Below are 14,565 nucleotides of genomic sequence, written 5' to 3' on the forward strand. Positions count from 1 at the left end.
GCACTGATATTACATGTGGGTGTGAAATGCTCCAGGCTCAAGGAACGTGTGTGTGTGTGTGTGACGTGATGCCAGGTTATAGAAGATGGTTAGTTGCATGCAGAGACTCTGAGTCTGTGTGAAGCACAACGTCGAATTAGTCGTCTAGGAAAGCAAACTACCAATAACTTGACCTGAGGTCACAGTAACACCAAAATAGTGAACAAACACATAAATTGAACACATTATATCAACCTGAGTTTAAAGTCCTATGCTTAGCATTGCTGTGCTTTGCTATCTAAGCCCAGTTACGTTACTAGTCCTTGAAGAGAAGGTGCTGGTGGTTGCAGGAGAAGGTTGGGGTTCCAATGTTAAATGCTGTTCTTGCTGCGCAAGGACTGATGAAAGTCGGCAGAGGAGGAAACTGGCCGCTCCTTTCCTCTGCAAGGATAGCAGCTCGGTGCCTTGGTGTTCCTCGGATGCTCAGATTGGCAGGACGTCGCGTCGCTGCAGTGAGAAGTTCTTAGAGCCTGCTGGAAATGCAGCTTGTAGCTCTCCACAGCTTGTTGGGCCCAGATGAAGAGATCTTGAGTGCAGGCAGCACCGTGGGGGGAGGTGGAGAGGAGTTGGGGTAGTTAGGGTAGGAGGCATCGAGTGAGAGAGCGAGAACAATGAAGGCGCTGGGGTTTTGACTACCTGGTCAGCGGGGGGTCTGTCACCCTGACCAATAGTAGCTCAAACCTGAATTTTGCACCTAAGTGTGAAGAATGGGGAATTCTGGGACACTGAGTTCGGTTCAGAGTCCATTTTGAAATCCACAATGAATGACTTCATCTGTGGGTCCCAACATCATGAACTATTAATGATAACCAAATTTAACCCAAAACTCCCTATTAATGTTGGATGAAGCACTACAGTAATGTGAGCAAAATAAATGTTTCATAAATGTCAGACTTTCACTTATTTCTTCTTGCAGACTCTTGAATGAAAGTGTCACTGAAATATCTGAACAACTGTCGGATGGATTATGATGAAACGTTCACGTTCCCCTCAGGATGAATTTTAATGACAGCAGACTCTCAGTGTGCTTCAGACTTCAGAAATTAAAGTTGTTACTGCTCTCTTAGAGGTCAGACTGCAGGAGGATGAATATTGGTTAGCTTAAGTTTTCTGTGTTCCAGTTCTGTTAAATGGGCCTTTTGTAAGAGGAATCATATCACTTTTATAAGTCACTTGAACTGTGATACTAATAAAGACCTGTTGAAGATAATAGCGATGACGTATTTTTGTAGCTAACCCTGATAACTATAACACCTGTGATACTTTCTTTTAACTGATCAATGTACAAGTTGTAAAGTCAGAGTTGGAATAGTTTGTAACTAAAGTGGGCCTGTAAAGACAGATTAGTGAGTAGATGAGTCTCTGTGTTTAATGTCCCCGACAACCACTGTAGTCAGAACTAAACTGTGGGACATTTAAAGATGCATTTTATGTCGTGTAAAAGGACGAGGGAACAGGAAGTGCTAACATGCTAACTGATTTCTTGGTTTTAGGACTACGAAATACACTACTCTATAAACATTTAAAATCAACCTCATTATTATAAGTAGTAGTATTTATCACTGATGGTTTATTGATTTCTCCACATTCACTGTGGATATTAGAGAGTCTCAGGCTGTTGCACCACCAGAATAAATGTTGGTAATATTTGTTTCTGCAAACGGCCAATCTGTTGCAACTTTACATTTCTTTATGTTCAGTTTTCAATTTAATGGTGTGCTCCAGTTCGGTTTAGGCACAAAAACCACTCAGAGTTTGGAAAACATCACGTTTTGTCTTAAAATAACTGGTTCTGTTGCCGGTTCCCGACGCCTCATTAAATATATCCAGTGGTTGCACATGTTGAATCTTCAACAGTGGTTAACTGGAGGTTATATGAAAGGAATTGTAGTATATATATACCAACATTTTATTCTGGCGACTGGGCTGAGGAAAATGTAAATGTTGTAACAAATAATGCAAATTAATTCAGTCCAGTTGGTGATTAAACTGACACTTAACCAGTCACTAACGTCTGTCAGCGGCACCTTTGAAGAACAGACGTGATTACACTTCAAAGATCTTTCACTCTGAGCTTTCTTTATGTTGGAGCAACATTAAAGTGACTATAGAAAGCTCGAGGTTCATTTACTTATCATCCTACACCAGCTCTGTGATGAAATAAGAGTTATAGTAACTTAAAATATAAGTATTTAATGGCGAGGTGCTGTTGATGAGACCTTGTGACTAACGAAGCTGCTCTGTCCTCAGATGATACTTCTGAATCTCTCTGCAGCAGGATGAACACATTAAGGCTGTGGTGGGTGTTTTAGTGTCCGTTGGACTGTGCACACCTCACAGATATCATGATGCTCAGGAAACAAAATCTTATAATGTCACTTGGTTACGTAACATCAGAGCAAAATGTTAATCATAAAAAGCAATAAACTCCAAGTTATCAGGGCACGGAATTAACTCTTCCAGTACAGTCACTCCTTCCCTCGACCTTGAGATAAGCGATTTGATATTAAAAAATAAGTGTAGTTATTGATATTCACTTTGATGATAAACTTTATTTATGCAGCATTTTCCAAAAACAAGTTTACAAAATGCTGCTTGGGCAATAAGAAAGAAAATCCACAGTGTATGACAGATTAAATGCAGCCAGGTGGGAAAAAGGCAGAGAAAAGGACATAAATAATACAAACTAACTAAAAGCCATCTTTTTAGAATGAGCTGATAAAAGAGGACGCGGGTTGATTCTGATGTCTGATTCTCATTGGAAGATCAAGAGGAGGTACACTCTCTACCAAAAACATGAAGAAACTTGACTTTGTCCCTGTTTATATCCTCCAGTCGTCCTGTTTTACACTCAGAGATCAACAGGTCATACATTATGTCTCTTAATGCCACACAGAACTTGTGATAAACACAGTTTATCAATCAATCAATCAATCAAAGATTTATTGTCATTTAGCTGTACCAACAAAAGTACTGCAACAAACATGAGATTACAGATCCCATATCACAAACATAATAAACACACACAATATAAAAAACATAATAATTAAGAACTAAGACTATGACAAGGGCTCATGAAGTGCATCAGCGTGCACGTTCCACATCAACAGCTCAGCAATCTAACAGCTTGTGGTAGGAAGCCGTTGATTAGTCTTTTAGTTCTTTTTGACTCCGGAACTGTTTTCCTGATGGGAGCAGGAAAATAAAGCTCTGATGTTTGTTTTACCTACAAAACAAACATCAGTCCACCTCCTGTGAGCAGCTGGACATGATGACCTCAACAATGATAAAGAGGAAGAGAAAATAAAAGGATAAATGCCATAAAATGTCATATTAACATTAATAATGATGAATAAAGAACATCACATACAACAGAGACCAAATCAATGACAGTCAGAAGTCACCAAGATGGGGCGCCGTTCAGCTCAGTTGGTAGAGCAGCGTCCCATGTGCTGAGGCTTTGTCCTCGCTGCAGCGGCCCCGGGTCGAGTCCCGGCCTGGGCGCCCTTTGCTGCGTGTCTCTCCACTCTCTCTCATCCTGTTTCCTGTCATATCATCAGCTGTACTGTCAATAATGCCGATAAAAGGCCAAAAAACAAAAACAAAAAGTGATCCAGATATCCTCCAGTTCCTTCATCAGAGCGCCGCCTGAATGTTTCCCTGCAGGACCAAAAACAAACTTAAAACACTGTCTGTATTTAGAGCTGCACAACTAATCAATGAAGGAGATCAGTATCATGACAACAACTTCTGATTGATTAACAGATCACATATTCAGATGTTTTTTGATGACCAGTAACAATGTTTGTTTTTATTCGATTGCCGATAAATAAATACTTTTTCAGAATGTGCGTCTTTGGCTCTGATGCAGCATGTAATCTGAAAATAAGTAATCGAAGTTGTTCAAGTAAATGTAGTGAAAAAAAAGAACAATATTTGTCTCCAAAATGGAAATATTAAGTTGCAGAAATTGGCAATCCTCAAGTGCACTCAAAGTACCTCAACAGTGTTCTTGAATACAGAACTTGAGTAAATGTATTTGTTTTTTTAATGCACATTTAAAGCTGTTGGACGGCAGCAGCACATCTGACTCTCTCTGCTCTTGAACACCTGCAGCTTTACAACTTCATTCAGTCCATATAAAAAATTGCAGTTCACCAGTGCGGCACAGTCACACCTTCCTGTTCCAGACTGATCAGCTTCTCCATTGATTACCAGACACAGCTGGTTGAGGAATCACATCATGGAGGTCAAACTGTTGGTTTGTGTTGTTGTGGCTTTAGCAGTTACAGGTGAGTGCTGTTAATATCGTCTCAGTACAGAAACAGTGTTTAAATCTGATTTATTTAGTCTTCATCATGAAAAGACGTCTGAATCATGTATGAATCAGAATGTAGCCTTCTGTTCAACCAAGTACTACTCTATAGTCGGTCTTTTGTGTTTTCAGCTGTAAATAATCGTCTTTTCTACTAGACGTTGTCTTGTATGAAGGTTGTGTTCAGCACATGGATAATTATACTCCTTTCAGTTCTATTAAAATCAACATTATTAGAAATATTGAAAATTGAAGTCAGAATTGTAAGAAAAAAGTGTGAATTATGCGTTTGAATCAGAATTATGATGAGTAAGTTGGAATTTTGAGTAAAAGGTTAGTTATGAGTTTAAATTCAGAATTTAGTGAAAATCAAAACTTTAAGCTTTAAACCACTTTTCTAACAACTTTTTCTGAAATGTTTTTTTCCGAGTAATGACACATATGAAAAGATTTTGAATTTCAAATTTATACCACGTTTTAATCTTTGTCTTTCCCACAGGAAGCAACGCACAGTCAGGTGGTGAGTTACGTTCTCTTACTTCAGTTTCTCTGTTTAAAGGTTTAAAACAGTCCAGGTTTGAATAATGTGCAGCAGGTTTTAGCTGCAGTAGTTTGAGAGTGAAGTAGTTCTTATTTCTACACAGAAGTTGGTTAAAGGGTCATAAAATGTTGGAGACACTCAGGACGAGTCTTCATAACGTTGATGATCAGATGACACAATACCTCTAAAACTGACTTTATGTTCGCTCCTGCTCTGCTTCAAGCAGATGCCAACTTGCTAACATTAGCTCACACATTTTGTTTGATAAAGCTGCTTTCCGTACATTTATCACCTCCTTAACGAGAGTGAGATGAAAAGATCAATATTAATCATGTTACGTATAGAGCTGGAGGCAGGAGAGGATTAGCTTAGCTTAGCATAAAGAATGGAAGCAGGGGGAAACAGCTAGCCTGGCTCTGTTCTAACCCTAAAAACACACTCTTGCCTTTTCTTTATTCCATTCTGTTGCACTATTCTCACCCCGGAAGTCAACCCAGCCTAACTCGGCCCGGTTGACTTCCTGTATGTTGAGGACTGAGGAGTGTGAATTCTGTGCCGAGCTCCCGGCACTATGTAATTGCATCTTCTTTTTTATCTATTTTCCTCATTTGCACTAAATTGTCTCCTGTTTTTGTTGTACTGTTGTTCTTATGTGCGGTGTCCTTGAGTGCTTTGAAAGGCGCCTTCAAATAAAATGCATTATTATTATTATGATCATTATTATTATTATTATAATTATGATCATTATTATTATCAAAACAAGAAACATGACTGACCTGCAGCCCTGACATGAACTCTGACTGTCTCTCTCCAGTTTGTGGCCAGGCACCGCTCAACGTCAACCCCAGGATCGTAGGGGGGCACACTGCTGTCGCAGGGGCCTGGCCCTGGCAGGTCAGTCTGCAGTATTCGGGCCACCATCGGTGTGGAGGCTCCCTGATCAACGACCAGTGGGTCCTGACTGCTGCTCAGTGTGTGATCGGGTGAGCTCTGATCCTGTCACATGACTCAGCACCTCACCTGTCTGAAAACAGGGAGCTACTGACAAAAACACTCACCATGTTTGTGTTCATGCTAACAGTCAAATAGCATCACAGATGTTTGCAGAAATTCTTGTTGCAGCATAGAAAAGGAAAAAAAAGACCACTGAAGACATTTAAATTATTTCTACTAAACAAGTGACACAGATCCTATAGACATCTTTGCTTTTTCCTTTAACTTCTTTAGTTTGATTATTATCATGATTGCACAGAGAGGTTTGGTGCACATGGCGTGAGAGTCTCAGTTTTCTAGCGTGGTTGTGTGTGAGCAGTTATCTGGTCATCTAACCAACAGAGGTTACGAGTGATAAAGTTTCCTTTGGGTGCCTGTAACCACAAAACAAAATGGTTTTATAGTTTTATCCACTGATAAGGACATGGCATAACCATTGACTTAAGAATCTTAAAGTCCTGTAGATTTATCAATAAAACTATTAAATGTTAGGCTGTCTGTCTCAACTCCAAACATCATGTAAAACATTTGACAGTTTTATTGATAAGCCATCTACAGTAACCCCTTGTTAAAATGACAGCAATTGAAGGTTTACATGTCCAGTGTTGTAATATCTTTATCCAAACACATAACTATCAAATCTTGTGGTTTGAAGTTACACCCAGAGGACACTGTATCGCTCCATGACATATCAGTCAGACACACACCCAACAAACAAACAGTGGTCCATAAAGAAGGCAACAAAATGATGGTAGAGTCAACACACTCAAAGGTTCATGTACAGATGGCTACACCTGGTCTGGACAATATGAACCACATGTTCAACAAGTCATAAAGAGGTTTTACTGTAATTATTTTTATTAGTAATCTTGTCACTTAATGAGTTACTCTTCAAGTACCCAACATTACCCACCACTGCTGAAAAGACTTAAGGCAGGAACAAACTGGCCCAACCGTTGGACGTCTGAAGCGTTTGGAGAGGCTCTGACGAGGTCGGGAACAAATATGTTTGGTGTGTTCAGCTGCGTCGGAAGCTTTCGGAGCCGCGCGGACGTTGTCGGATCCGACTGAGCATGCGAAGTCTGAGGAGGAGGGCCGTCGGACGTCTGAGCCATTGGATCCTCTGATTGGTTGTGTGCCAGCTGAATGGCCGTTCTGATTGGCGGTGTGCTAGCGAATCAGTGCGGTGTGTGAGAGGGACGGAATGCTGTGTGCGCATTGTTTTTCTATGAACTCTGTACTGTCATTCCCCGTGATCATGTTTTGCAGTAGTGGCACCAGACTAGTTGTTAAGTCCGTTCAGGATGAATTAATTTGTGTAAGTTTGGTAATGCCTCGCTGCATGTTTAGCATGCAGCTGTTTTTATCGGAAATAGTTAAGTTTCATTTTGATCGAAAGTAAAGAGAGTTGCGTGCACAAGCCTCTCGTTTACAACTCACAACACAAGCGCCACCCGCTTATTGCATCTCGCGCAAGCGCAGAACGTACACGCTACTGTGGCGTAGGCAGCATGTCGAAGCGGTGTGTTCAATGCAACTTTTCTGCCGAACAGGTCAGACAAGAGGCAACAGAGTGGTCGGATAAGGCAGCTGGACGTCTGGGCCTTAACACAGCTGCCATACTTATAATGTTTGCACCTCTGTAACAGTGTTGGACTCATTCTGAACAGTTTACAAGCAGATATCACCTTTCTTATTCCACACACTCTTCTTCATTGTCTGAACCTGGTGCCTACATTACCCACAGTGCAACTCAGCCACTCAGTGACATCATCTTCACACATGCAGTTGTCCTCCCTGTAAACACACGCTGATGTGGAAAATTCAGACTTTATTTTGAATTATAGCGTCATTTCCCACAGTGAGCCTTCTGTTCCATTGTGGCTGCTGCTAAGTGACATTTTAAATTAAAGGCTTATTCTGAAGGAAACTAACAACATGAAGAACAATGAACATATAATAGAATGTTGATTGAACATAATTAACAGTCACAGCAGAGTAGAAACATTTAAACATGTTGTCTCTTCTGTTTCTCAGCCTGGCCACATCCAGTTTCAGGGTTATCCTCGGACGTGACGCATTGAACTCCACGAGCCCTGACGAGGCGATCCGCTTCGTGTCCGAGATCATCAGCCATCCATCCTATAATGTTAATACATTAGACAGCGACATAGCCTTGGTGCAGCTCTCTTCAACTGTTACGTTCACAGACTACATCAGGCCGGTATGTCTGGCAGCGTATGGCAGCGTCTTCGAGCACGGGTCATTCTGCTGGGCCACCGGATGGGGACATATCAAAACTAACAGTAAGAATTTATTCTTAATTTATAAATGTATCGTTCTTAGTGTATGATTGTACAGATTAAATCTTATCAAACTTCTATGCAAGACGACACAAAGATATAAATCAGTGGCACAAGAAGATAAAGTGATTGAAGAGCACCAACAAAGAAAAACCAGAGGTGGAAGGAGTCCTTAATTTTTCTAGAGCAACAAAGAGAGAAAATCAGAAACTCTCTGCAGATACGAGACACTAACACGCCTTTTCTCCACATTCCAGTCTCCCTCTCTGTCTGTTTACGGCTTCTTACGTCTTTGTTTCGTCTCACGTCTCTGCCGTGCGTGATGTGCTCTGATAGTGATTTCACATGTTGGTCAGAATACATCCTGTTCAAATACAACACAGATTTCTGTGAGGAGAGTAAACAGCTGAAGAAAGAAAGAGACCCTCTGCACTGATCCACAGGGGAAGCTGTGTTATCTGGAGGAATGACGAGCAGCTCAGTCTTCTTCTCTCTGGTTAGCTGTAAAAGTAGAATAGATCCTGCTGGCTGCACAAACCTTGGTGAGACTGCGTATGAACAAAATTGCCAAGATGTCTCTCACCACTTTAATGCAGGCGCCTCACAGTGTCGCCCAGCCACGACAGCAGACGTCTTCTCTTCTGATCAGATCCTGTCCAATCCTGTTCGTGACGCCAAATTAAGTTGTAGATAAAGTACTCTTCAGGAAAAATGCAGAGAGGGAAGCTTGTGTGTAGGAAGGAGTTTGATTGCAACAGAAATGAAACTTAGTATAAGTGTACCTCCTTATACAGAATCAAATAATTAAGATTTGATTGCAGGAAGACGTCTGTTTCTTGTTTATGTACTTTCGGTACACACCCATTTACTGATACATGAATTTGGTCTTAATAATACATTCATACACTATGTCCCCAATATATTCATTACTGCAAAAATACAATATCAGCCATCAGGTTCTAAACGGAAGGCAGAAAAACAGTTGGTCAAGAAATAACACATTTTCAATAATCAAACCTGAAAGTCACAATAAGCAACAACAGAACTCATACAGAACTCCAGGCACGCCACCATGTCATGTGTTTTCTTGGCGCTCTGTGACTCAGAGGAAAAACATATATCAGATAAAATATATCAAATATTTAGAATGTCTTCTTCTTCCTCAGCTCCACTTCCGTACCCACAGAGGCTGCAGCAGGTGGAACTCCCCATAGTGTCCAACGAAGTATGTCACGACCACTACGGGATTGTCAGCGACAACATGATGTGCACCAGTACGAGCAGCGGAGGAATAGACACCTGCATTGTGAGTGTGTCTGCAAAACTCTCCATCAAACTGTTAACACACGTTATACAGAGCTGCTGATGTCGTCTCCAGTCTGTGTCGACCTCAGTCAGAGTCCCATGATGCTTCAGGGTGACGTCATTGACGTGAACATTTTCACCAAACTGACGAACACGTTTTCTGTTTTGGGAAATGCGTGACATGAAAACACTTTGAAGGAAAAGTTTGACATTTGATACATTTCTTGCTGTTATGACTAAGTGCTGTGTCGTAGACAACTGGACTTGTTTCAGTTTGTTGAAGACGTTTCACCTCTCATCCCAGAGGCTTCATCAGTTTTAACTAACTGGAGGGAAGCTGCAGGCTTTTACACCCTGTGTGGGAGTGTCCTTACAGAGTCAGACACAGGACCCGTGTGAGTTTCAGGGCTGTTTGGGTCACTTGTGGGTCTTTGACCCGACCGGCCCTAATGTGGGTTGCTTGGAAGGCAATTCAACATCAGGTCATAACTTATCATCCACCTACAATGCTGTACTGAGTTCTCTCCCCGGACAGCTTAACAACCATTCACACTTGACTCAACGAGCCCAAACATCCCACATGAAGGCCAGCTGAGTCAACAACTCTGAAACTCAGAGCTCAAGAACTATTTTAGCACAATATCTTTACTTTTACTCAAGCAGGACTTTTGGGTACTCTGGGGTAATAAGTAACTAAAGTGTTAAACAAAGAAGAGTAAAAAGTATTATATTTGCTTCTGAACTGTCGTGGAGTGGAAGTATAGAGTAACAGAAAACTGAAATACTCAGTACCTTTAAATTCTTCTTCAGTACACTGCTTGACTAAATGTAATTAGTTATTTCACCCGTCTGTTTGCTGCTGATGCAACTGAACCTTGTGTCTCTGTGCAGGGGGATGGAGGCAGCCCGTTGATGAGGAAAAACGGCGATATTTGGGTTCAGGGTGGAGTGTCGATTTTTGTGAGTGCAGCAGGCTGTGGGCTGGCCAACGTCCCATCAGGCTTCACCCGAGTATCCCAGTACGAGTCCTGGATCAAGAGCCACATCGCCGTCAACCAGCCCGGCTTCTCTGGAGCCACTCAGCTCTCAGCTCCTCTGCTGCTGTCCGTCTCACTGCTCCTCTCCTCACTCTTTGTCCTCTCATAGGAGGCTTTGTAAGAGATGTCTTGTTATACCTTTGATTTGATTATTATTAATTAAAATGATCGTTTTGTCTTCAAAATCAGACAATAAATGAGCATTTGTTCAAATGTGTCCGATGGTGAAAATATTAGTTTTATAATAGAAGTAAAGGAGAGGATATTATGTTAAACCAGGTATTAAACATAAACTGTGTCATGTGTTCAGAAGATTCAAAGACATTCAGTTTTCACAATTTTCACAATTGATTTATTCAGGTGACACCCTTCAATACTGTTGCTGCTTTGAGTTGAAGCTGTATTGATATAAAACACTGATACAGAGGACTTCTTCTAGATTGTTTTTGAGTGTTAGAGTCGCTCCCTGATTAATTTCAGCTTCTGATTGCAGGAAAACTATCCGCCAGTTGAAGGAATAGTTTCAGGGAGGACTGTGTAAATACTGGCTGCAGTATTGCGTAAAGAAATCAACATCACATCTTCGCAATTCCATTGCCGTTGATTGAACTTGACTCATAAACCTTTTTTATTTTCAGTTCACATGAAAAGAGAGCGGAGAGAAAAGATTCTTTGTCCAACTGCATAGAAAGAAAAAACTATGATACAATGAAACTGTGTTTGCACTTAAATTAAGGGGAGTTAAACTTCCATAAATGGAGGAGTGTGAATCGGAGTAACCAGAATCACATTGGCTGAACAGCTGTGGTGGGGAGAGACGTCCTGTCATCTAAATAGCGCATGGCTTTCTTATTAGCCATCTGAACTTCATGGAGGAATCTAGAATTATGCGCTCAAACGAGATCTACCTCCTGTTCTAGGGTTGTTTTGCTCTGAACAGCAAGGCTGGTTTGCCTGTGGAAGGTGAAAAGCAAACATCTTAACAACTGGCCGGTGGGTGCAGTCAGCGCATTACACCTGTCCTTAAATAGGAACTCTAACTCTTTACTTAACTCAATGAGATTTAACCTGCCAATTACTTCAGGGCAGCCAGGTTTTACACTCTGTACCAGGGAAGAAATAAATTGCTCTACACAGGGGCTCTCCATTGTTAAGCAAATCGTCTAAACAACGATCAGTGTGGTTGGATCTTGTGTTGCTTTGGCAGACACTCTGTAGTGTAGGGAGTACACTAGCCTAACCAAACTGTGTGCTGGCCTACACCATATGGGTTAGCTTCCTGTGGAGGAGGGGTGGCTATGGCACAATCTAATGGCTCTGGGCATACAGATTGGGGCCAATAAAGATAAACAGTTTACAGCGTAACCTTTTACCAAACCTTGAAGATGAACTAACTGGAACGCAGGGTAGTAACAATCAGACGATTGTCTCTTTTTTTTGGCTTTATTGATAGTACAGTTGAAGATATGACAGGAAACAGGTTGAGAGAGAGGGGGAGTGAAACGCAGCAAAGGGACCCAGGCCAGGAGCCGAATCCAGGTCCGCTGCAGCGAGGACAAAGCCTCTGTACATGAGGCGCCTGCTCTACCCACTGAGCTAAATGGCACCCAAGACGATTGTCTCTTAAAGTTGACTTAGTCTGAAACACGTGGTAGAAACAGCTAAAGTACAAAACTTATTTTTCACAGGGCTGGTAGCACGTTGTGGCTCTGTCTCTGGCTCTGCTTCTTACTCATGCTGAAATGCGAGGCGGTAACAGCCAGATATAAACTTCCATGTATCACAGGGACAGTGGCACACTTTGATTAACACTAAGAACACTTAAATTGTCATCAACAGCTTGACTACAATGCATTGCATACCAGCCATTGCTGAACTGCAAAGTGCAAATTTGCAAATGCTGAACTGGAATTCTCACAATTTCTGCAGAGCACTTTTAATTTGAATTGATAGTGGCAATATCAAATGGCTCAAAGTAGCATTTAATAACCTAAAAGATTTTGGTTAATCAAATGAGTTATAAATTTGATTGATAAATCAATTCTCATCACACTGCAATTGTTTGTAAGTACAAATCAATGTATACTCCTGTAGTAGACTAGTGGGGTTAAATGTAAAGACTTTTGGTTAAATGGTTCAAGATGTGAATCTCAAATTTTAGCACTGTTGAAATTATGCTGAAATTAATTTAGCACATTTATGAATGCTGCCAACAGTACACTTCCTCACACGGGGCACCATTTATATTGTGCCTTGCATTACACAAGGCACAATTAAGTTGTGTTTATGTAACATCAAAAGGGAGATTTTGGTTAAATTTGGCTATCAATAATAATTGATTATGATAGATAATATGATCCAATTTACAATTTACATTAGATCACCTTGGGGTGCCACCCTTGAAGAAGTGTGTGCACACACGCGTGTGTGTGTGTGTGTGTGTGTGTCTGGCAGAGCAAAGAATCAATGGTGGGCACTGATATTACATGTGGGTGTGAAATGCTCCAGGCTCAAGGAACGTGTGTGTGTGTGTGTGACGTGATGCCAGGTTATAGAAGATGGTTAGTTGCATGCAGAGACTCTGAGTCTGTGTGAAGCACAACGTCGAATTAGTCGTCTAGGAAAGCAAACTACCAATAACTTGACCTGAGGTCACAGTAACACCAAAATAGTGAACAAACACATAAATTGAACACATTATATCAACCTGAGTTTAAAGTCCTATGCTTAGCATTGCTGTGCTTTGCTATCTAAGCCCAGTTCAACGTTACTAGTCCTTGAAGAGAAGGTGCTGGTGGTTGCAGGAGAAGGTTGGGGTTCCAATGTTAAATGCTGTTCTTGCTGCGCAAGGACTGATGAAAGTCGGCAGAGGAGGAAACTGGCCGCTCCTTTCCTCTGCAAGGATAGCAGCTTGGTGCCTTGGTGTTCCTCGGATGCTCAGATTGGCAGGACGTCGCGTCGCTGCAGTGAAGGTTCTTGAGCCTGCTGGAAATGCAGCTTGTAGCTCTCCACAGCTTGTTGGGCCCAGATGAAGAGATCTTGAGTGCAGGCAGCACCGTGGGGGGAGGTGGAGAGAAGTTGGGGTAGTTAGGGTAGGAGGCATCGAGTGAGAGAGCGAGAACAATGAAGGCGCTGGGGTTTTGACTACCTGGTCAGCGGGGGGTCTGTCACCCTGACCAATAGTAGCTCAAACCTGAATTTTGCACCTAAGTGTGAAGAATGGGGAATTCTGGGACACTGAGTTCGGTTCAGAGTCCATTTTGAAATCCACAATGAATGACTTCATCTGTGGGTTCCAACATCATGAACTATTAATGATAACCAAATTTAACCCAAAACTCCCTATTAATGTTGGATGAAGCACTACAGTAATGTGAGCAAAATAAATGTTTCATAAATGTCAGACTTTCACTTATTTCTTCTTGCAGACTCTTGAATGAAAGTGTCACTGAAATATCTGAACAACTGTCGGATGGATTATGATGAAACGTTCACGTTCCCCTCAGGATGAATTTTAATGACAGCAGACTCTCAGTGTGCTTCAGACTTCAGAAATTAAAGTTGTTACTGCTCTCTTAGAGGTCAGACTGCAGGAGGATGAATATTGGTTAGCTTAAGTTTTCTGTGTTCCAGTTCTGTTAAATGGGCCTTTTGTAAGAGGAATCATATCACTTTTATAAGTCAATTGAACTGTGATACTAATACAGAGCTGTTGAAGATAATAGCGATGACGTATTTTTGTAGCTAACCCTGATAACTATAACACCTGTGATACTTTCTTTTAACTGATCAATGTACAAGTTGTAAAGTCAGAGTTGGAATAGTTTGTAACTAAAGTGGGCCTGTAAAGACAGATTAGTGAGTAGATGAGTCTCTGTGTTTAATGTCCCCGACAACCACTGTAGTCAGAATTAAACTGTGGGACATTTAAAGATGCATTTTATGTCGTGGGAAAGGACGAGAGAACAGGAAGTGCTAACATGCTAACTGATTTCTTGGTTTTAGGACTACGAAATACACTACTCTATAAAC

General features: G+C 41.3%; 1 protein-coding gene across 1 annotated transcript; it reads left to right on the plus strand.

Moving 5' to 3' along the window:
* Positions 1-4,192: 4,192 nt before the first annotated feature.
* Positions 4,193-11,242, plus strand: LOC115575653 (prostasin-like). Its single transcript, XM_030407868.1, has 6 exons — positions 4,193-4,331; positions 4,854-4,874; positions 5,710-5,878; positions 7,926-8,194; positions 9,358-9,497; positions 10,388-11,242. Exons 1-6 carry the CDS (start codon positions 4,283-4,285, stop codon positions 10,640-10,642), a joined length of 903 nt encoding a protein of 300 aa, XP_030263728.1. The 5' UTR covers positions 4,193-4,282; the 3' UTR covers positions 10,643-11,242.
* The last annotated feature ends 3,323 nt before the right edge of the window (positions 11,243-14,565 follow it).

Source organism: Sparus aurata, chromosome 23 (assembly GCF_900880675.1).
Source record: "Sparus aurata chromosome 23, fSpaAur1.1, whole genome shotgun sequence".
In the NCBI taxonomy this organism is placed as follows: domain Eukaryota; kingdom Metazoa; phylum Chordata; class Actinopteri; order Spariformes; family Sparidae; genus Sparus; species Sparus aurata.

What these genes read in the sequence shown, in the direction of transcription:
- LOC115575653 (XM_030407868.1), top strand. Translation starts at nt 4,283, where the DNA reads ATGGAGGTCAAACTGTTGGTTTGTGTTGTTGTGGCTTTAGCAGTTACA. An exon ending in TGTGGCTTTAGCAGTTACAG is followed by an intron (nt 4,332 to 4,853) that starts GTGAGTGCTGTT and finishes TCTTTCCCACAG; the next exon opens with GAAGCAACGCACAGTCAGGT. An exon ending in GGGACATATCAAAACTAACA is followed by an intron (nt 8,195 to 9,357) that starts GTAAGAATTTAT and finishes CTTCTTCCTCAG; the next exon opens with CTCCACTTCCGTACCCACAG.